This window comes from Macrobrachium rosenbergii, chromosome 10 (genome assembly GCF_040412425.1).
Source record: "Macrobrachium rosenbergii isolate ZJJX-2024 chromosome 10, ASM4041242v1, whole genome shotgun sequence".
NCBI lineage: Eukaryota > Metazoa > Arthropoda > Malacostraca > Decapoda > Palaemonidae > Macrobrachium > Macrobrachium rosenbergii.
The window spans coordinates 60,619,707-60,644,706 of NC_089750.1; the positions used below are offsets into that span (position 1 = coordinate 60,619,707).

The 25,000-nt window shown below is 33.7% G+C and overlaps 1 protein-coding gene across 1 annotated transcript in view; it reads right to left on the reverse strand.

Annotated features, from left to right (window-relative positions):
• The window catches only part of LOC136842675 (agrin-like), a 363,408-nt gene that overhangs the window by 93,054 nt on the left and 245,354 nt on the right, over positions 1-25,000 (reverse strand). Inside the window, exons 4-5 of the mRNA XM_067110324.1 lie at positions 20,341-20,529; positions 3,849-4,076 (exon numbers count right to left, since the gene is read on the reverse strand). Of these exons, the coding sequence (XP_066966425.1) occupies positions 3,849-4,076; positions 20,341-20,529 (417 nt within the window). The remainder of the gene's footprint in view (positions 1-3,848; positions 4,077-20,340; positions 20,530-25,000) is intronic.

Here is a 25,000-nt window from a genome sequence, read left to right on the forward strand (position 1 = left end):
TCTTTTAATAATAATTACTGTCCTACTTCAAAAGAAATAGCAATTCGTATTTCCCTGGCTCCGTTGATATCATTAACTACTTGTATCATTCAGTGGTACTAGCAAATGGTACTCTCGAATAAATGATAATATAAGTAAATATCAGTCACTGAACTACAGGAGTAAAAAAAAAAAAAATGCGCCGAAGTTTCTTCAGCGCAATTGAGTTTTCTGAACAGCGCAAAATTCTGTATGAAACTCTCAGCCATGGCCCATGAGACTCTCTGCCGCGGCCCATGAAACTTTCAGATACAGTTCGGTGTTGGTCTGTGTTGTTGGCACTTATAGAGAGAGACTCACGATCATGGCTACCTTTAACCTTAAATAAGATAAAAACTACTGAGGCTAGAGGGCTGCAATTTGGTATGTTTCATGATTGGAGGTTGGATGACCATCATGCCATTTTGCAGACCTCTAGCCTTAGTATTTTTTAAGAGCTGAGGGCGGACGGACAGACAAAAGGCCATCTCAACAGTTATTTTTAACAGAAAACTAAAAGGGCAGTTTACATTTGACTTTGGGGAGAAGTAACTTGTCTGAAGAGGCAATTGTTAAAATGCTTAAAGGGAATTTAAAAGTAAATCTTCTCAAAGCTTAGTCGTAAACGTGGCACAGATACATAGGTATGCCGTATGAGGTACGCACACACACGATACAGATTTTTTTTTTTAAGCCACACCTTCGAGTATACGGAGAAGTACACCTGCAGGTGTGTAAGGAAGACTGAAAAAGTAAAATTCAGAGATACATGTGTCAAGCTAATATCTATCACAATGAAAAAAATGCAAAAGCTATCAATACCTTCAGGGCTTCGATTATGCAAGAAGATGAAGGTGTATGCGGTCAAAAACTGCATTTGTTTTCTCTAAGGTCTTGTGGTATGTGGAAATCACGACCTCTAGGATTAGCAAGCTTAATCAGTCTTTTATATCATTCACCTTCAGACTGAGGAATATCCGTACTTCCTGAATCGTGTGACCGGGGCTGATTTGGTCAGCCATGTCATAATCGATCTGTAGTTTCTGAAATGAATTCTTCCTCGAATCAAGCATAATTAACAAATTTCATGAAAAATAGTCTTTCTTCTCTCTGGCTACCACTTTATCAATTTACTTAGGATCTCTCTCTCTCTCTCTCTCTCTCTCTCTCTCTCTCTCTCTCTCTATATATATATATATATATATATATATATATATATATATATATATATATATTTATACATGTACATACATACATACATATATATATTTATATATAATATATATATGTATACATATATTATATATATACACATGTATGTAAACATACATTCATACATACATAAACACAAACACACACACACACACACATATATATATATATATATACATATATGCACAAACAAATATAATGCGTGCGTGCGTGCACACAGTAATGTCAATATCAAAACAACGTTAACAAGAATGATAACCTTCGGCAATGCGAAGTTGCCAGCACAAATCTTAATTTCGACGCGAGTACTGTTTCCCGACTCTTTTCCTGCCCCATCCCAGCGGGAAAATAATCCCGAAATTTCCGAGCTGGCTTCCCACTGTGCAAGTGAAACCGGCATACAGTGTTGGCTTGTAGACAAGACTGGGCGCATATTTTTGATTGGTAATCGCTTTGGAATTTTGCCACCATGGGCTGGGAACGCCGAATGTGTGTGTGTGTGTGTGTGTGTGTGAGAGAGAGAGAGAGAGAGAGAGAGAGAGAGAGAGAGAGAGAGAGAGAGAGAGAGAGTGTGTGAGAGAGAGAGAGAGAGAGAGAGAGAGTGTGTTTTTTGTACCTTCAGGGGATGCGAGAGAAATGGGTTCCAGGAATTAGGCAGCTTTTGTATTTGCAAGTTTTTGCAATTTTTTTCCCGTTAATATACTTGCGCCGCCACAACCGTAAAAAAATGGAAGTTATTTCCCTTTTCCTTCTTTTTTTTTTCCCCGGGTCTGTCTCATTTTGGAGATATTTTTGGCATGTCCCTTTTTCTATTATTCTTTCCCTGAATGTTGAGTTTTTTCAATTGTAAGCTTTGGATATACAGTGTATATGTATATGTATATATATACGTATGTATGTATGTATGTATGTATGTATGTATATATAACATACATACATATATATATATATATATATATATATATATATATATATATATATATATATATATATATAGGTAGATAAATTGATATAGATATAAATAGACAGATATGTAATATATTCGATACTTCTAAATCATTCAACTCACTTAAACCTCATTTCATATAAACATTTACTAATTATATTTAGTTTTTCTTACGTCCTCAATACAAAAATACCGATCGGTATCAAGCAAATCCAAATTACGACACAAAAATATTTCGTCAGATCAATTCCCTTTTTTCTTTACCAAGTTCCACTCCTCTTGCAATCGAGGCCCCAACCCCCAAAACCCCACGGTATCATTCCGGGGATTAAATCCTTTTCATCAGGAGGGAATTTTGCTTCCGTGATGGGACTTTTTTTTTTTTTTTTTTTTTTTTGGTGTAGGGCCGAGACGGACAGGTAGCCTAAATATGGATTCCCCAAGGTGCAGACGGGACGTCCTCTCATTGTTCTGCAGCTTCCGCTCTCAAGTGTACACTATATGCTTTGTAGGTTAGTGGGTATCTGTTACAGCATAACTTAGGGCAGTAATTTTAATACTCTTCAGTCCAAGGCCTAACCGGCTTACAGCCGACAATGTCTGGAAATTACGTTGAATTCGATAACACCTATAAGATACAGAACAAAGATTTTAACAAGGATTTGACATTGCCAAATATAGGCCACATAGATTACTTCGTATGTTCCATGAAAAAACAACAATAAGGATTAGGGAGTTTCGGTGGTACAGTGGAAACTCTCTGAAGCTCGCAGTGGGCCTTGACCCACTGGATGATGACCTCTGGTATTTCAGCGTCATTGCTTTTAACGTTTATTTTCCGAACATTACGTGGGAGTATTTTTTCTCCGATAGCTTTCCTCTCTAGACTCTTTCATCTCACTACTACCATGAGCATTATTAGCATTCATTTCTCTCAAATTTTGGTCCTGATATTCCTTCCATTCACGGGTTTGCAGGTTTTTCTTGAATAATTATTATCTACAATATAATACTAATGTTAGTGCTGTGATCTGGTTATAAAGTTAACCCGATGAAGGAGTCACATCTCGAGAAGAAAAACAACAACAAAAGAAGAAGAAAACACCTGTGTTACGCAGAGAAGAAAAAACTGAATAAGAAAGACGAACGACAGTTGGAGAAGTTCAGAGGCTAAAAACCAACCGAGACAAATACTGCCTTAAGACTTATAAATAAAAAATTGAGGGCCTTCCATGGCTGGAGCTCAAACAGAGATCAGTAGACAGATTTTAGATAGAGGCAAACGATACTCGAAAGTGGAAACTTATAAAGAAATTGTCTGAACTACACTTAGGGCATGCTGTTAATACACTTGGCTTTATAATGGAATCCCACTAAAACAGAGAGAGAGAGAGAGAGAGAGAGAGAGAGAGAGAGAGAGAGAGAGAGAGAGAGAGAGAGAGAGAGAATATCTGTATATATCTCATACAAGTGATGCCCACAAAGGTCGACTAACAACTATGTACATGATTCACTGCTTAGGCCAAAAGAGGCATATTGGATTTTATGGAAAAAGTCCACATGACAGAGAGAGAGAGAGAGAGAGAGAGAGAGAGAGAGAGAGAGAGAGAGAGAGAGAGAGAGAGAGATGAGACTATCATCCGCACACAATAGAAAACGACTGTGTCCTTACCGCACATCCCCACGTAGCGAACTTCGATCTGCTTCTTGACGGCGCAGGCAGCCCTGGACAGCTCGCACTGGCTCTGGTAATCGGAGCCGTCGGAGCCACAGACGGGGCGATGCTCATCGTCCTGTGGGCAGTGAGATCGGCACTGGCACTTGGGCTCTCCCGAGCTGCTCACTATGCACACCTCTCCCGTGCGGCACTGAAGGTCTTCGCAGGGTTCCGTAGATATTTCTGTGGAAGAGATCGTTCGATTCAAATTCTGATTTGCTTGTTACGTGACAGAAATAATAATAATAATAATAATAATAATAATAATAATAATAATAATAATAATAATAATAATAATAATAATAACTGAGTACACCAGTGATGTATCATAAATTTACATAACGCTTATATATATATATATATATATATATATATATATATATATATATATATATATATATATATATATATATATATATATACAGAATTGGAATAATCTGATAAGTTATCTGACGAAATTTCTGATCAAAAATGTCTCCATGTACTTGAAAAGTAGGCGTGCTTCACTCATTTTGAGATCAAGATCAGTTCATTCTAGTCCCCGACCTGACAAACTTATCAAGAGGTCATGATAAGAAGCGGAATCAACAGCAACAACAATCTTATGGAACACTTGTGAACACTGATAATTCACCAGTCTATGCGCTAAAGCTTATGAATTCGTTCCCAAGGTCTGTTAGACGAAATTTTTCAATTAATGAACCAAGAATTTTTTTTAGTTTTTGAACTCTCTCTCTCTCTCAATCTCTCTCTCTCTCTCTTTCTCTCTCTCTCTCTCTCTCGCTCCTCTTTCTCTCTTAGATAAGTTTCCTCACAAATACAAGCTTTATTCCAATAGGAGAGAGGTTTTTCTTTATAATGTGTTTTTCCAAGTGAAAAAAAAAATGCTAGCGTCCACTGTATATTAAGTCATACTCAATATACATATATATGTATACTATATATATATATATATATATATATATATATATATATACTCATACTTACATATATGCATACATATTTATATATATATATATATACATATATATATATATATACATATATATATATATATATATATATATATATATATATATATATATATATATATATATATATATATATATATATATATATATATATATATATATACAGAGAGAGAGAGAGAGAGAGAGAGAGAGAGAGAGAGAGAGAGAGAGAGAGAGAGAGAGAGAGAGAGAGAGTTGTGTGTCGAGGCAGATACGAATACATCCTCGAGCAACGTCGAAGCGAAAAAGGAGTTTCAGGCTCTGTACGTGGGCCGACTACTGGACCAGTTCTCTTTGATCCGCTGAAATGAAGCAGATATGAAAACCTGTGAAGATAATAATGCTGTTTTTTTTTTTTTGTTTCGGCCAATAGCTTGTGATGATCATTAGCAAAAGGACTGCTGGGAACGGAAGCGTTGTCATGGCACTGATAATGACGACGACGATGATGTTGATGATGATTGAGGGGAGGAGAAACAAGGGGGAATAAGGGAGAAATGCATGCGTTCCATATCATTTCATGAAATTGTAATCATGATGGCGGCAGCGGTGGCTCGTGAGGAAACAGAAATTCCTCTTTGGTTCCTCACTCGTCTTCCTGGAAGCCTTTGGTTCACTGAACTGAACTGCGCCTCGGGGAGGATTGCGTAGTGGTCTATTTTATGAATTTTTCATCATCCTCTAGCTTTTGGTAACTGCTTCGAAACATCGAGGTAAGAGTTACCTCAGGGAAGTGAAAAAAAAAAGGCGGCCATCAAAGCTTGAAGGGTTACTCTTTATATGTGGGGAACGGTAGGGGAGATTTCCCAGCTGCCTGTTATACATTAATCAGGCCTTATGCAAACACACACCCTGGTACAATGTCGGCGCTCGTAAGTAAAGGGTAAGGTGTTGAAGTGAACAAGAGGCCCTGGTGTGGACTTCTGAACTCGTTCCACCAACCTATCCCTGATAGGAAAATGAGGGTTGAATATAGTGTTCACGAACCAAACGTTGCTGAAAATGTTACTTATCTTAGCGACAAGATGCAGGCGGCAATGTGCCGCAATGAAGCCACAATAAGAGTATTCTATACTTTCAAAGATCTTCGATTCTTTATAAATTATCAGAATTAATAATCTTAATAATATAATACTGTCGCAGCGATTAGTTAAATCTTCCTGGTCTCAGCAGGGCCTTCTCCTCTTCTTAACATTTCCTGTTCAGATTAAATGCTTGAATTTATCTTTAGAAAACAACAAAATTCTGGCTGTAATTTCCTATTTTTAATTAGATTCCTGATAATGACTTCACCGGGGCTTCATGCAATTAAATTCTGCTTTTTTCTGAGATTCTTGTGGCCATGCGCTTAACTCTCTTTAAGTGTCGAGTTTGATATCATTTCAGAAAACTCCATTAAAATCTAATAAATATTCTTGCCGGACCAAGCTGGTGGTTCTGTGTTGCACACCTTCACTTGTTGCGCGTCTATTTTCTCTCCGTTTTTTATTCTTTTATTATATTTCCCAAAACATGACAAGCCGACTGTAGCTTTGGTAGCTCTGGCTGTTTTTGAAATCTGCTTTTTCAACAAAAAATATTTTGAAGCTGAAATCATAAACGACCTAAATCGAAGGTAATTTCTGCCAGCGATGTGTAGATACTATTCTGACCTTTTCAAATTCAATTTGGGGCTTTCAATTATTTAAAAAAGCCAAGTGGAAAACATTTAGTTTAAACTGGCATAAAAACAATAAAATTCTATTCCTCGCTAGTTCAGTAATCAACGGACATACGAAACAAAAATATGCTGATATTTGATTTGCCTGTAAAATTGACCCAAACACGTAATTAATTTCTCTCTCTTTTTTTTTACCGAGTGAGTTTTTTAAAGATACGTAAAATTTCCTTTTTTTCATTTTTAAATGGAAAAGCCGATGACTTAAACTGTTTAAACCACTTATGTAATTCTCTGCCTACTGAAGGAAAATAAACAACCCGCCTTTTAAGGAAAGAAGATTGTAAGAGGACAGAAAAACGGAAGAAGGAGAAGAATTCTCTTGCATTCCACATCTACAATTGCTCGAAGAATAATAGCCATTAAATGAAAAATCCGTCTTCAGTACAAAAGACCTTTGACTTTTCGGTCCTTCTATAATGTCTCTGAAGACCTAACACAGGTATCTCAATGAAGCCTCATACGTAAAATAAGTAATTTCTATCTTTCGTTATATAACAAAGCTGAAAGCTCTTAATTATTGGGAAATGATCAAGAAAAAGTCCGATTTCCTTATCATATCGCTGCTGATGCAACTCTTTGCTTACGCATAGGCTTGCTTGATTGCTCACCCATTTTTACTTACTTGATATTTATTGGTTAATACGTTATAACAATGGATTCTTCCTACAGATATTCATCTGATTAATCCCAGTTTACTCTCTGTTTGATCTTGACATAACATAAAGCATATATTTCCAGAATGACGCGCAATACACTGCAGCAGTCTTCACATACAGGGAACCAGTAATACTCGCATTAAACAATCAATCGTAACATCCATACATAAACAAAAGTAATCTCCGCGGAAAGTGTATAGATTTCTTGCTGGATTTTTAAAACTATGTTTACAGGAGTAGCTTTCATAAACCAGCCTCACTCAGCCTAATAAGGGGGTACCCTAACCTAACCTGTCACAATGGTGCCACAATGTAGCTTAACCATCCCAACGTGAAGAGATAATCTCAGACACCAATGAAAGAGTCTGAAGTGTTGGCATAGGAAAAAGCATACAGTAAATATAAGAGATAGGGCCGTAGTCTAACCGGTAAAATGGATGCCATAATTTAATCTTCCCATGGGGCACCATAACCTAACCTATTGCAAGGGTAAACGTTCATAAAAAGCAACAAATATTAACCCACTTTTTCGTAAAGTTCCTACGTTTATAAAACATGCTCCGGCGATTTCTCTCTGATGAGGGTAAACGTTCAGCGTTGGCAGGACTTGGGACTTTGGTCGACTGGTAAGTTGTTTTTAGATTAAATAGGTTTATGGCAACACAGGACCATGCCCAAAGGAGGCCCATGTGTCCAGCAAGGTATATAAAAGGATATAAGATGCCTGGCGTAGACCTCTGGACTCGGCAACTTTCTGGTTTATAACTGTTCCAACAAAGGGAAATCCCGCAGAAAATCACAGAAAACCTTTGAATTTTAGCGGTTCCTGAATCAGTTGGAATCACTGGTAAGCTGCGTATACGGGTTTGCATACTTTTCTCGATAGGATGACATACAATGAAGAATAGTTTATACTATCGTTTTTTCCCCTCACCGCGCTAAGGTTACCTTAAGTAACGTTCTATTCAGTAATATTAAAAAAAACCATGAGATAAGCAATCGACTAAATATGGACTCATGTCGAAAATGAGAACTCAATAGAACGATGTTTTACTGAAAATAATGCTGTAGATTATATTAGAGTCTTAGGAATTGCTGTGACTTTAATATGGCGAGCTCTGTCCAAAATAAAATATAACTTTGTTTCCAATAGGCTGGGACTAGACCCACCATTTCAAAAACCAACGCTCTGAGTACTGCAACACACTTTACTGGTCAGCTGTGAGCGACAATGGGTGACAATGAAGCCCGAGAATCTATCGAAATGCGTGATTTTAACTGGTCAATTAATTTTTGCAGTAAATCGTAGGATGGATTTGGATCTATTTCCCCGAAAAATAAAATTATTGAACGACATTAAAATTTATGTGTAATATGAAAAACGACTATTTTTACAATCTGAATCAGATGCTCCTGGTGCATGCTGAGCTAAGCGTTGCTGAGACTGCAAATTCCATTCTTTATGTTTTTTCAGTTTAATTTTTGGACCTTTTCATGAAATTCAAATTTTCTCTCGCTCTGCGTTTCGAGACAAAGCAACGGTTTTCTCATTTTAATTCCCTCTTGCTTTCGGGAATTTCTCAACTCCTTCCCGTAACTTCTAATTTGAATTGTTTAATTGCCTCGTGTTTTGCATACTAAGACTGACCCCGCTTCTCAACAATGGTCTCTCTTCGAGTGGGTCTTGACACATTTCGAAATTATTGCGCTTTCAGAATGCGTTTAAGTAGGTTAGGTTAGGATAGGCCATATCAGCATTAATTACAATACAACGAAGTCACTTACAAAGGCAAAATTTATCTTCGTTTTCGAAAATAATAAACTGTTGCTGTTTTACCGAAATTTTAAAGTCAATTTCTCTAAGCTACCAAAGAATAAATTTCCATTGGTCATTTGAAATGTCCTGCTTCTCAACCTTATGGGTTTAACATCCGATTCATCAAAATCCTCCAATATATATACATATATATGCATATATATAAATATATACATATATTCATGTATATATACATATATATGTATATACATAAATATGTGTATACAGACACATTATATATATATATATTATATATATATATATATATATATATATATATATATATATATATATATATATATATATATATATATATATATATATATATATATATATATGTGTGTGTGTGTGTGTGCGTGTGTACGTACATAAATGCAAAACTACGGGAAAATTGGAATAGCCAACTAAGCTAAATAACCGTACAACTAAACAAAAGAACCACTGGCCGGTAACTTACCTCTAAATCGAAGAGTTAGGCCAAAGCACTTTGTCAAACGCTGTCCGCTAAACCAAATACGCATGCGTATAATAACGTATGACCAAATTGTAAAGCAATGGCAAAGCAGCTTACGCGAAATTGCGAAGTTTTCAGGCAAATGAATAACCAAACTAGGAAAAACGCTTACTCCAATGATGTGTTATTGAAAATGCGGTTTTTCAGATACCAAAATCATTCAAACAAAATCCGACCAAAGCCACCGTGTTATGCATCGCTCTAACGTCAGTGTCTACTGTATAAGAGGAAAAAGTAAAAAGTGAGAACAAGGCTTAATGGGGTTAAAGTGATTATCGGCGGAGCACCAGTGAACTCAAATAATGGACGAAAAAGTTCACTGGGCGGAGAGAGAGATTACTGAAGTTATGCCTTAGTGAAACTGCAGTTTAATAATGATATATTAGTTTAGGAAAATAACCATAATAAAACAAGCCTGCAATATGTAATAAAATAAGATTGCAATATGTAATAGAATACGACTGAAATATAAAATTTAATAGGTTTGCAATATGCAACAAAATAAGATTGCAAATGTAATATAATGAAAGGGCAATGTGTAATAAAATAAGATTGTGATGAAATGAGATTACAATATGTAATAAAACAAGATTACAGTATATAATAAAATACGATTACAATATGTAATGAAAAATTATTACAATATGTAATAAAATAAGACTGCAATATGAAATTAAACAAGATTGCAATACGCAGCAAAAATAACATAGCAGTAAGATGTAATTGTATTTACTAGAAATAGATCTGATATCAGGACCTAGATGTGAAAAGGAACGGTAAACTAGGATGTAGATGAGTCACCTGATGGACCAAATGAAAGGCAAAAATAATAACGGGAGATGATGAAAATAATGATGATAGAACTGAAAAACACAGTGATGAGTCGCAAAAAAAAAAAAATTAATTAAATTTAAAGCAAAGGATAAGGTCATGGACGCTGAAGCTCACAGACAAGAGACCAAGCGGCAATATATTACAAATTATTAAAAAAAAAAAGATGTACAATTAAAGGACTGAAAGTACTCACGGAGATTGTGACTCACTGCATTTCGAATCACTGAGAGTGATTCACGCCAAAAATCACAAGAACGTGACTTAGTTTTTTTTTTTTTTTTTAGTTCATCAACTATATCTTATGAAACTCATTCTATAAATTAACAGAATTAGTAGTAACGTTCATAGTGCTCATTTCGGCATTTCTGGAGTGAGTAACTAGTGTTCAAGAGGACTACAGTCTTCACGTCCTTCATGTAAAATTTGGTTTCCAATAACAGTGCTACAATTATCAACAGTTTGATCCTAAGCTTTCACAAATAAACAGAAAATAAGCAAAAAACATTTAGTTTCAGAATAAAAAAAATAGAAGAGTGAATAACAAGTTGCAGGTGAAATTAAAGTTTTGAAGATCCAGACGGTCATTGTAATTTAGTTGTTGTAGAGACTTGAATTCAAGACTATCAAGAAAAGTAAACAAAACAGGGATATAAGCAGAGTTGTCTCTGTCTCTGCCTTTGTACAGACATACTGTACCACCTTCTGTCAAAATATATATATATATATATATATATATATATATATATATATATATATATATATATATATATATATATATATATATACACATATATAAAATACATACACACACACACACACACACACACACACACATATATATATATATATATATATATATATATATATATATATATATATATATATATATATATATATGCATGTATATATTGCAGAATTCTTCAACATGCTTCGGGTAGCTGGAACTCACGAGTTAAAGTTATTAGTCTTGCTATCTACCTCTAAAATTAATTAAGAAAGGACGGTGCCCTTAGGAGATCGTAATCTATTCACACCTAAAAGATATTGACGAATTCCAATGACATCGAACGGAGGGGTGGACACTGGACCAAGGAAGAGCTGATTTGATTTTGATATGAATAAAGGATTCAGATGAACCCGGAACCGAGTTTTCGTTTCCGCCAACATCGCGAGAAAGAGTAAGTCGTATGGTGGTTTCTGCTGATGTCGATTGACAAATTCTACATGCTGTTTTAAAATGGCGCCGGTAGATGAATGTACTAAGGTGTATATAATATAGGTGTACAGGATTTACTATTCGCTTTCTTAAATATCCAAGTGTTAGTACTTATTAGCACTGACAGTCATCAACATGGTTCTGGCAAATGTATGTATTTTCATTGCTTAATAGGTTTACGGGACTGGCCATTCGCTCTATTAAATAGAGAGTTTGTAGTTCGTCCATCACGTGAAAAAATTCAAATTTATTTACCAAAAATTAAAACAGTTATCCGTCAGATGCCCGTCTCATGGAAAAAAGTACCTGAGATACAGTAGTGGACAGGTGAAAGTTAGAAAACGAAGGAAGTAATAAAAATACGTGGGAAGATTACCACTTCTTACGAAGTTGAAGAAAGACAAACTTAATACTACTTATGAAAACTGATTAGACCTAATGCTAGATCAAGACTCGAATCCGTCTCACATGGCTTAAAGACGATAAAAGCATAGACTGTCTATTTCCTCAAAGTTACGTCATCACTTTCTTATCATCTTTAACTCACCGTGGTAACCCCGTCTCCAATTTGATGTAGATTACTCGCATTTCAACATGAAACAAAGTATTTAAGGTTAGCATGCTGCCTTGAGCTAATAAATGGTCAGTTATTATTATTATTATATTATTATTATTATTATTATTATTATTATTATTATTATTATTGTACAATCCTTCTCCTGAGAACAAGAAGAAAAAATTACTATTATTATTATTAATATTATTATTATTATACAATTCTTCCTTTGATAACAAGAGGAAAAAATAGTTATTACTATTATCTTCATTCTAAATTGTAATTATTACTATTATTTTTCTGGATCATTTCAAATATCTGCCATAGACATCCTGCAAGGTGATGCCAATTAGATCCGGCTCAATTTGAGAAGAAAAGGATTAGGGTTACGATATAATAAACATATCAAAAACTTTCAGAAACCTCATTATTTCTTTTCTTCTTGGTGTGGAACACTTTCTTAAAACAATATATTTTTCATATTACAAAAATTCAAATGGGATTACTTTTATACTCTGTCTTATTCATAAAATTTCTTTTAAACGTTTTTTAATCGTATGAAGAGAATGCTGTTTTGATATTTTGTAAAAATCTTTTTTACGTAAGATTGTATAAATTGTGGGTCCCATAATCACGGCATAACGTGTTAACAAAAAGTACTCAGAGAGTGCATACCTTAACCAACAGCCTTTGACAAAATAATAATAATAATAATAATAATAATAATAATAATAATAATAATAATAATAATAATAATAATAATAATAAATGTAGGTAGAAGACTATCTTTTAAGCATGTAGTACTGACAGCGATACCTGCATCAGCTGCTTGCAGTTATCACGTTCATTAATAATAATAATAATAATAATAATAATAATAATAATAATAATAATAATAATAATAATAATAATAATAATTAACGACTATTTGCATACGGAATATTCTCAGGATATAATCAACTCTTTCACAAGAATTCTTTGAAACTTACCAATAAGTTTTTGAGATAACTTGTGGACATACAAAGAACTAACTTCACTGATGGAGGTAATAAATTCGAAACTGCGAATGTATATGTGTAATTTTGACAGTAAATGATTTTAAAACATACCTACAATGTAGGCAAATTCGAAACTTAGCCATTTAAATTATTGTCAGATCTGGTATCTACGTCGATATTTTGTCAGTTATATGATATTTTCTGTAGATATACGGATGTTATGATTTTTGAAGGCAAGAATCAATTTCAGTCTTCTCTTATGTAATGGTAAAAGTACAGTCTAGAATATTTTTGTATTAAGAAGTTGCTGAAATGGGCAAGCGTACCTTGACCAAATCACGTTGATGTGTGTGATAATAATGAAGCTGTGCTCTGTCAGTTACTTTCAATTCCTTGTTGAATGAAATAAAGTAAAATATTTAAATATCCTTAGATTTCAGCTACATTTCATATCGTCTTTCAGCTTTCCATGAAATTCGACTGAAATCACACATTTACCAAAGAATATTCATTTCTCATCTCCCGAATATCATACTGGCTCCCAAAATGTTTTCATTCCACGGAGCATACATCGACTTCATTTGGCGCCCGAATTCCAACTAATTATATAATGAGCTAATCCTCTGCGCTTTTCATCCTACAACTTTAAGATCATGAAATAATTCTGCTGAAATATTATCAGGCTGCCTTTATCTGCTTTCCAAAGAATTTCTGGTTGGGTGTGTTTAAAGATTTCGAAAAAATTACGCTTTTGGTTATTTTCTTCCAAAAAAAGTTTTCCTTATTTTGAGATAGCGACTTGATATACTCTATAATCACTCAGTTTTATACTTAAGATTTACCATTTCAATGGAAAGTATGTATATATATATATATGTATGTATAAACATGTATATATATACATACATACATACAAATATATATATATATATATATATATATATATATATATATATATATATATATATATGTATATATATATATACACTATATAATTATATATGCATAATTCTTATTCAATTTTCATCCTCAATCTTCTTATTTCATAGGAATTTATGCGCATCATCAACATCAATAACATCATCAACATTTAAAAAAAAAATAATAACGATCACATCTGCCATCCCAGGCAATATAAAACAGTTCCAACCAGGTTCTTAAAAATGAAAAAAAAAAAGCAACAACATTCATCATTCATATTTTAAAGTCTGGGATCCGATTTCCCTGCAATAACCTCCTCTAATATCATTTCAGTGGCGAGATTCTGTTTGACATAGGAATCAGTTTAACGAGCGTCATAAAAGTGGGGGAATTTGGAGTTTCTTTATGAGATATAAAGAGCGCCGAGGCTCTCGCCTTTCCCCTGATAAGGAGCCAGCGAGAGAGTAAGATAGATGGAGACAAGGGGAGAGAGAGAGAGAGAGAGAGAGAGAGAGAGAGAGAGAGAGAGAGAGAGAGAGAGAGAGAGTGGTGGGGCCAGGGAGTCAGAATAGGTATAGAGAAAGATAGATATGTAAACATAAATATATATATATATATATATATATAAATGAGGAGAAAATCCACGAAGGAAAGGGAAACAATGGCGTACTGCAAGGCCTTTCGACTTCTTGTCCTTTAGTTTGCTAAGTGAAGGACAAGAAGTCGAAAGGCCTTGCAGTACTCCATTGCTGCCCTTTCCTTTGTGGATATTGTCCTTATTTATATATTCATCACGTTCCATATTTTCGTGATCCAGTTACACATTATATATATATATATATACAGAGAGAGAGAGAGAGAGAGAGAGAGAGAGAGAGAGAGAGAGAGAGAGAGAGAGAGAGAGAATACATAGCGGTAGTTAGCCAGATATACAGCGAGAAAGAGAGATAAGAAGAAAAAAATTAGATATTTTGATATGTATAAAAAGTGATAAGAGGAAGTGCTTTTAAAAGGCATGTTCTCGATTTCTGTTTATAAGTTGATTTAAATCATTACGCTTGTACAAAATAATATATATATATATACTGTATATATATATATATATATATATATATATATATATATATATATATATATATATATATATATATATATATATATATATTATATAATGTATGAATTTTCAAATATATTTAAGTCTATCAACATTACGGCTGTAAAAATGAATATTACATACACACACACACACACACACATATATATATATATATATATATATATATATATATATATATATATATATATATATATATATATATATATATATACACAAATATATATATACACACGTATATAATATATATATATATATCACTTTAAAATTTGCACTTTGATGGCCATTATGTCATTTAAATTCGTCTTATAGCTTTTGTTAGTTTCATATATCTGCTTTTTGAAGAAATTCCCAATTTTCATTGGCATTTTTCTATTCTCCCAAATATACGTTTTATTTCGGATGAAAATGATTCCCTTACGTAATATACAACTAATTACTAATCACATTAAGAGTAATCATTATCAGCTATATATTATCTAGATTCATGATAACGGCTATTACTAAGGAAATATCACTACTACTACAACTAAAACTAATACTTTTACTACTACTTGTATCACTTTTACTACTACTACTATTACTACTACTTCTACTAATAATATTAATTTTACTACTATTATAACTAAAGAAATATCAGTACTACTACAACTACAACTACTACTTTTACTATTACTACTACTACTTTTACTACTACTATTACTACTTCTAATAATATTACTATTACTATTATTTTAACTAAGGAAATATCACTACTACTACTACTACTTTTACTACTACTAGTATTACTTTTACTCTAGTATTACTACTACTTCTACTAATATTACTATTACTACTATTATAACTAAAGAAATATCACTACTACTGAAACTACAACTACTTCTTTTACTACTACTACTACTTTTACTACTACTATTACTACCACTTCTAATAATAAAATTACTATTACTACTGTTTTCTAAACATACTTCAAACAGGCATGAAATTAAGAGTGATAATTCCTTTGAAATTGTTACATAACAATTACGTAACAAGAACCTTTTTTATGTTGACAAAAGACTGGAAATAGATGTAATTAGTCGGTACAATTCTTTGAAGGCTTCTTATTAATCAACTAATTAATTGCTATTCGGTCACTCTATTGTGATATTAATCGGTTGTTTAATGGAGTTTATGATTATTCTATATGAATGATGGCACATTTTGAAAAGTGAAAAAAAATTAATAATAATAATAATAATAATCATTATTAATATTAATAACTGTATGATTTGTAGTGATGATGACAGATAGACTTGTTGAATTAATGAAATAAAGACAGAATTTCTCATTGGTTACTTTTTAAACCTTACTGCAGATCAAATGACATCGATAGCACACGCACTGAAGGCGATCAGATTTAAATTAGGTAGAGAGAGAGAGAGAGAGAGAGAGAGAGAGAGAGAGAGAGAGAGAGAGAGAGAGAGAGAGAGAGAGAGAGAGCTCTGCGATTTGCGAAAAAGTAAACTAGTAAAAAGCAGTCAATAAAACGCGCCATTTTCCTATCTCCTCCTCACTCCCACCCCTTCTCACACCTCCGGCCTCGTTCCCCGGACCCCCAGGTGATCTCCGGGGGTAAGCCATTATGTCTTAGATAGCAAGGACCCCATTAATTTCACAGAGAGCAAACGCGTAGCCTCGTAAAGAAGAGAGGTCTCTATTATGTCGGTCGACGGATAGGCTTTCCGCAATATTACGGATAGAAGGAGCGCCCCGCGAGAGAGAGAGAGAGAGAGAGAGAGAGAGAGAGAGAGAGAGAGAGAGAGAGCGTATTTCGTATCGGACGATTTCGAAACGGATACTCGAAGATGTTTTGATCTCTCCTAACAGCATTTACTACCTTTTATGCTTCCTTGCCTCCCGAGGAAAAAGCTATGACTGTTCTCTACGAAAAGGCCTTGCCGCTGTGTTATAGGCTATGCTGCCGAGTAGGCGCGGCGGTATTTATAAATCACAAAGAACGCGGCTTTCAGACTTTCCTCCCTCAGAGAGCGAAAGTTAAAAATCCACTTTGAAGATGATGTTCACAAAGGACTGCCTTTGTTCACCTTGAGAAGATTGCTATCATGGTTAAGTAAAAGGCGGAAGGAAGGGAAAGTAAGTCACGGTGAAAAAATTATATACTTTTTTTTCCTGAGCGTCAGTTTTGCTCATCATCCAACACAGATGCGGCTCTTTATTTTGACCGGTGAACCTGTCCTGTCAAAATGACGGCGACAGTGAAGTAATTTTGCAATTTCATCATGCATGTAATATATAAAGTATATTATTTGCTATGTATTTTCTTGTTTAAGGTTCTCATAATTGAATGCGGAGCTCATTAACGCTGAAATATTTGTGTTCCGCATAGAAAAAAAAATACATGCACAGAACAAAAATACATATATGGATACGTAATTCATGTAACAGAATATTTCACTAGTCCATTAATATGAAATGCAATTCATTAAATGTGTTCATAACAGCAAATTCAAGCGGGTAAAGTCCACGACATCAGAACAAAATCATATGGTGACGATGTGAAGAAGGATTAGGGCTTCAGTGATTTTGGTATTAGCTAAATGCCTAACAGCATCGAAAAAAATGACTTTAAATACTACTTGGAAACAGGTGACAACGGTCATTAGTGTCTGACTCGGATATAACAGTCAAAGGAATGGCGAGCTTAATGACGCAAACACCTGCCTGCCAAGGTGAGGTCAGAACCTGCCACAAACCATGTCGTCAGTATATGCCAGATACCATTTTGCTTTCATGCAAAATAGCACACTTAATGCATGTAACAACTTGCTATTCCATTTCTTGCCAATTTGGTGGTTATTTTACAAACATTCTCCCTTTTTAGCTATGCTTTGACATAAAAATGTTATGTCATGAATAATAATAATAATAATAATAATAATAATAATAATAATAATAATAATAATAATAAAAAAAGATTAATTAATAATAATAATAATAATAAATAACAACGAAGATGTTAATGTTAAAAGAATTATCAAGATTCCCATAAAGTATCAAGTCCCGTAATGGAAAGGGATGGGCGGGATTTAATGCTCGTTTAGGTTTCCAGAGCTGATAGTCATCAGCCAGATTAGCTTCTTCGGGAGTCCCATCTTCTTCCTCCAGACGCCGGTAACTTAACTCCGTTGGCACCTTGACCGCTGGAGAGCTCAGGCATTCAGTGCGTTATCGCCTGCCGGAGTTTCAATCGCTTGACATAAAAGGCATTAACGGCCATCAATTTGCCGTGAATGGCGTTCGCTACTGGTTGGGGGGCGGGGAGGAGGTGGGGTTCCAGATGGTTAACGACCAGGGAAGGATATACGCTCGGATGGTGTCACACGGACGCGTTTTTTGACATTTTTTTTGCATCTTGCCACCGAAGTTTGTATACCATACAAAGGACATACGTTCAAAATGGTGTTATGCGAACATGTTTTTGGACAATTTTTGCATCTTGCCATGCTGTCGAACTTCTCAGTCCCAGAGGTCTGTTATTCCTCACGACGTTGGACTGTGGAACAATTTCCCTGAGGATGTTGTGCAATTAAAACCTTAAACGTTCAAGCGAAGATGCAATGCATTACTACTCTAAAACAAGTCACCTTGTATTTTAACAACCTATTTATATTTTTATTTATTCATTTATTAATTTATCAACTGATTTATTTTATTTTCTAATAACTGATCTCTTCTTTTTTGTATTTCCTGTTATCTTCTGTAACTCCTTTCGAATGAACACCATATTCTTTGGAAGCCTGAATTTCGAGTTAATGGCCACTGAAGGCTTGTCCATGTGAATAGGGGCTTATTTTCTGAATAATAATAATAATAATAATAATAATAATAATAATAATAATAATAATAATAATAATAATAATAATATAGGCATATTTCTTATATACTGACTGCAATATTGAAGTAACGCGCGTTCGCGCTCGCGTAACTCCAGTATCAAACCAATACACAAAATGTGTTGCTTCATACAAAAAGATCGTCGCTTAGTGCCAGGTTTGACGGCATGATATTAAGAGCTTAAAAAAGCGCTTGTGTAACGCCGCCTTTACCCGCAACGAATTGTGAATATTTTTCTTTTAATTTATCAGGATTGGGCTTTGTGGCGACTCTCGTGCTTAATGGAATGGCTTTGTTTGTACGTCAGTCTCTTCAGTCAAGCTGATGGACTAATTGATTTATAACACATATTGGCATCACGACAACAAAGGTCATTGACGTTGGGCCTAGAGTTCTCTCAGCCCTGATAACTATAAAAATGTCAGAGAATGTGGCGGAATATTTGAAAAATCATAAAAATGGAAAAAAATATAATAAACATCTTTCTTTGCTTCCTTTTCTCTCTGTACTATCTTTCGAGATAGACTTTTTTTACTCTTAATTTTCTTATCAATTCTTGGCTACATACAGACATTCGGCAGCCTGTCTTATCGGGTTATCGGGTTTTACAATAAAAACAAAAGCAGTTCATAAGCAGATACTCGTTTTAACATAAGCTTCTTCAAAGAAGATGTTTCCAGGCGTTGGATAAACATTATGTCTTCCTACCATTTACTGGACGTGTATGCAGTAGTCTAAATGCATTCAGTGAAGAAGAAGAAGAAGAAGAAGAAGAAGAAGAAGAAGAAGAAGAAGAAGAAGAAGAAGAAGAAGAAGAAGAAGACGAGCGTATAATAAAAAAAATGTGTATGGAATTCTCAGCTAAACGACATATGGGACTGCAAGAGTATTTCTAAATACGGGTGCTCCATGATTAAGCAAAAAATAAAAATAACCTAAATGCAACACTTCTAAACGAGAAAAAAGGAAATACAAAAATACAGAAAGTAATTCTTAGTAAGTGTTTCAACAATACAACTACTCCATTTGGGTAAAAATGAAGGTAACCGTATTACAACCCACCAAAAAAAAAGATGAAATAAAAAATCCTGATACAGTGTTTTCGTAAATGAATGTGCCTAAACTAAAAAAAAAAAAAAAAAAACTGAACACAAACTAAAAAACTTAAAAAAAAAAAAAAAAAAAATATACTCACGACAAGAGCCAAAATGAAGGAAGGACGTGTTAGCTCCTGACGCACAAGCCCGGCGTTGAAGGTGGCACTCCGAGGCGTAGGTCGTTCCGTCAGTGCCACAAACTGCGCGGTTGCTCGGGCACTCCTCGGGGCATTGGCACTGTCCCTGATAACATTCACCATAAGGGCAGAAGATCCCTTGACAGGAGTCTGAAAGAACACAAGGAGAGAGACATTAAGTTTTAGATACTGACGTAAATTTTAATGCATATATATATGTATGTATATATATATATATATATATATATATATATATATATATATATATATATATATATATATATATATATATATATATATATATATATCTGTCTGAAAGCGTACCAAGTACCTAGTTATTACGTAACTAATCACAGATTTCAAAATTTACCTTACTTCAGCCAGATACCTGAACTCTCATAACAATAAGAATTATGACTGAGTACTCTAAAGGTAACAGTGATCCCTTAAAAAGGTCATTAATCACATGAAAAATCAAACTAGGTTTATCAAGACTAGTGTGAGGTATCAACAATTAAACAAGAAATATATTAGAGTAACAGGACATCACTCCATCAAACAGCTTTAACTGTTTCCCTAAGCTTAATTCACTTCAGCAAAACTAAAGTGAATAATTTATCCACACAATTAATCCTATTCACTGGTGGTCAATAAATGAAACACTGTTCTTTTTAAACATTAAATACAAAAATTTATTTTTAAATTCAAAATTTATAATTAGAATTCACAATCTGAAAAATTTACTGTTACTTGAAAACACAAAAATTTAATTAATTCTTGGGTTAAATTATTACACAAAACTAAATCACAAAACTTTAATTTATCAAGAAATTAAGTTAATCAAGCAAAATTTAAACTATAAAGAATTACTCAAGATTTGAAAAGAAAATCTTAATAACTGAAAATTAAATCAAGTATGCAATGTTGAATTATTAAGAATTTTTAAAATGCTAAGTAAATAAATGCTAAATCACAAATATATAAAATGTGAAAAATCAAGAGATTGCAAACACAAGAACACACAAAAATACACAAAAGATTTATCAATAATAATTTCACAAAGGCAAAATTTCTTTTAACACACCTTATTACACCATGGTAATAATAAGTAAAATTCACTTTACTTTACACAAGCTTGTGAAAACCTTTGTAAAATCACTTGCAGCTGCTTTAGATTCACTAAACACACTTTTTATTTGGGCGCCGTTACGATTAAACAATTTTACTAAATTCATACCTCAAAAGCTAAGACTAATACCAGTGACTACATTAACACTTTACGTTAATAATTTTTCTCTTTTGAAGAGAGAGAGAGAGAGAGAGAGAGAGAGAGAGAGAGAGAGAGAGAGAGAGAGAGAGAGAGAGAACTAAACTGATTGGTCTTGAAAATCAGAATGAATCAATCTGAGGATTCCAGTATGAAATGTAAGAATTATATGACGTCATTAAGGCATTTTGGGAACGAAATACAAGAGAAAGTTCTAGAAGAAGGAAGGTGACATCACTTCCAGCAAAACGCTTTAAACGCAATGGGTACAATACATGATCAGAGCAATACAATCTTAAACATGATGCAATTGCCATGTGCTTTAGTGCAATGCTTGTCCATATCTCTCAAAAGGTACATGTTTTTGCCAGAAGATCGTATGGAATACATGTAACATTGTGAAATCATTCGTCTTCTTCTTGTACGGGACAAAGCTTTTACAGAAATCTTAATATGACTCAATTGTTATTCCCGACCTGTCATTGCATAACCCAAAACAAAACGCTCTCTTATCTGAACTGATGACAGATGGCACATCTAGTCTAAAACTTGAATTTCTTTCTCCTGCTACTACGCTTTTATCAAGAAAGATATTATTAATTCTAAAATACGCTTTTAAGTTATCTAAATCATTAACTCTTTTGAGATCTGATGTTACACTACATAATATTTCAATAATTATTATTATTACACAACGCATGATAAACAGAAGAGTAAATATATCAAAACTATGGGATGATATACATATTACAAGGTAACATAATGAATATATATATATATATATATATATATATATATATATATATATATATATATATATATATATATATATATATATATATATATATATATATATATATATATATACACACACACACACACACACACACACATACACATATATATATATATATATATATATATATATATATATATATATATATTATATATATATACAACACACACATATATATATATATATATATATATATATATATATATATATATATATATATATATATATATATATAAACACACACATATATATATATATATATGCATATATAAGTATGTATGTATGTATGTATGTATGTATCTGTTGAAGTGCAAGAGTAGGAGATGATTGTGTAATGATGTACCAGGTCAAAAAAGTAGTCAAGGACGAAGAGAATGAAAAGAGTCATAATAATGAAAATTTAGGGGAAAATCAAAGCAAGCCCACTTGGGAAAAGCTTCATCTTAGACATGTCAGAGACGTAATATTAGTGTAACGAGTAAAAGATAAGTTGTTGGGAGTAATAAAAATTGTCTGAATAAGTAAACTGGAAAGTGACTGATTTAGTGCAAAACTGAGCATTTGAGACAAGTGCACACTACATCTCCGTACCAGTTTAATATTCTTATTGATGGAGTGACCCGAGAAGTCAGGAAAATAATGAGATAAAATAAGGCGAGATAAGACGAGAGTTTGTGTCAGTGAAAAAAAAAATTATGCAAAGGGGTGTAAGTTTGAAAGAGTTTGTAAGCAAGTAAGTTGAGAGTGAATGTTAACAACAGCAAGATTATGAAAGTGAATGAAACCCGGGAAAGCAGAGCAATAATTGTTAATTTGGATCGAGGAGGAAGAAAGTTAAAATATTAGCTCACATATGTTTCTGGGAGCAAATGTGACGAATGAAGGTAGGATAACAGAAAAGGTAAATCCCTTAATAAGAAAAACACAGTAGCAGGACCTCTACAAGTGGTTAGGAAAATCAAGAGGACTTTCAAAGGAGGCAAAATCTGTCATATAAAAACAGCTTATCGAGCTAACTTCTCTATATGGAACAGGACAGGGGTCGTTAATTGCAAATAAGAAAAAAAGTGAAAGATGCTGAAATGACTAGTTGTCAGAGGATATGAGGAGCGAGAGGGGATGAAAGAGAAAAATATAGACAGAACGAAGATTTCGAAAAGGAGTAAGAGCAGGTAACAAGATAGATTAATGTTTTCATGACCATTATGGTGTTGAAAAATTTTCTACACACGGGGTTCATCGCTGATTTAGTCACAAAAGGGCATACGTAGTAATCGCAAAAGGGCATACGTAGCAATCACAAAAGGACATACATAGCAGTCACAAAAGGGCATACGTAACAATCACAAAAGGGCATCCGTAGCAATAAGTGTTCTGTTGTTTTGTTTTTCTCTGGAGCTACACTCTACTTGGGGAATTGGCTTATTGAAGAAAATATTACACACACACATATATATAATTAAAAAACATCTTATACACACAGGCATACATACATAAAGAAAAACACGTGTACATGTATACATATATACTCGTATATATATATAATATATATATATATATATATATATATATATATATATATATATATATATATATATATATATATATATATAAACATTCTGTATAAATGACCACCTTTGACCGTCACAATAATTTATATAGATATTATCCAAAGTCAGGTTCTTTCACACCTGAATGATCAGGGCCACGGCGGTATTTTTTATTTTTCTAGAATACTCCAAAGAGCCAGATCACAGTAGCACAAGAGGACAATATGGAATACTCAAAGAGGGATAAAAATACTGAAGAAAATAAACAAACAAATTTATTACAAACAACATCTTGATAAATTTAGACAGTCCCCAAAAAGCTGAAATATTTAGGGAGGCAGAAACACATTCAATAACAAAACACAGATACTACCGTCATTCGCCTAGCTAACTTTCACTCATGAAGTGGAAGGAAAGAAATAAGGGAGAGGTGGGAATTTATCTTACACACCAGTACGTATTTAACTCTATCATACGACAGTGAGAGAAAAAAGGACAGAAGAGAACCTTAAACCTGTTCCTATAATTTATACAATATACAACAAAAAACTAATATTTACACTAATAATCGATGATGCCATAAGGAATATATACCAGGTGTTTCGAAATTAGAGGGGCAGCCCCCCTCCACAGAACAAATGGAAAGTTATGAAGTTTTCTGCTATAGCTTATCTCCAAGTACATTAATTTAAGTTTCTATTACGCTATTTTTCATTTTACATTTCTTGTATTTTCAGACTGAATGACAGAGTTAGATACAACCATGGCTAACGACTCGGAGGAAATCAGATGGATTGACCGAATCCGGGCTGTAACCTTCAGAGAGGCCAGGGATGCTGGCACATTCTTCATTTCACGTTCCTGGATAGCTAAATACATTAAAAGACATGAATCCTTTGTTAAAAGAAACTGGAACAAAAATCCATATGACTGTCATCGTGAAAAGAGTGAGAATCTTGGAAGGCCTGAAGTCCTTTCTCAGGAGTCAAAGGACATCATAGCTGAGGC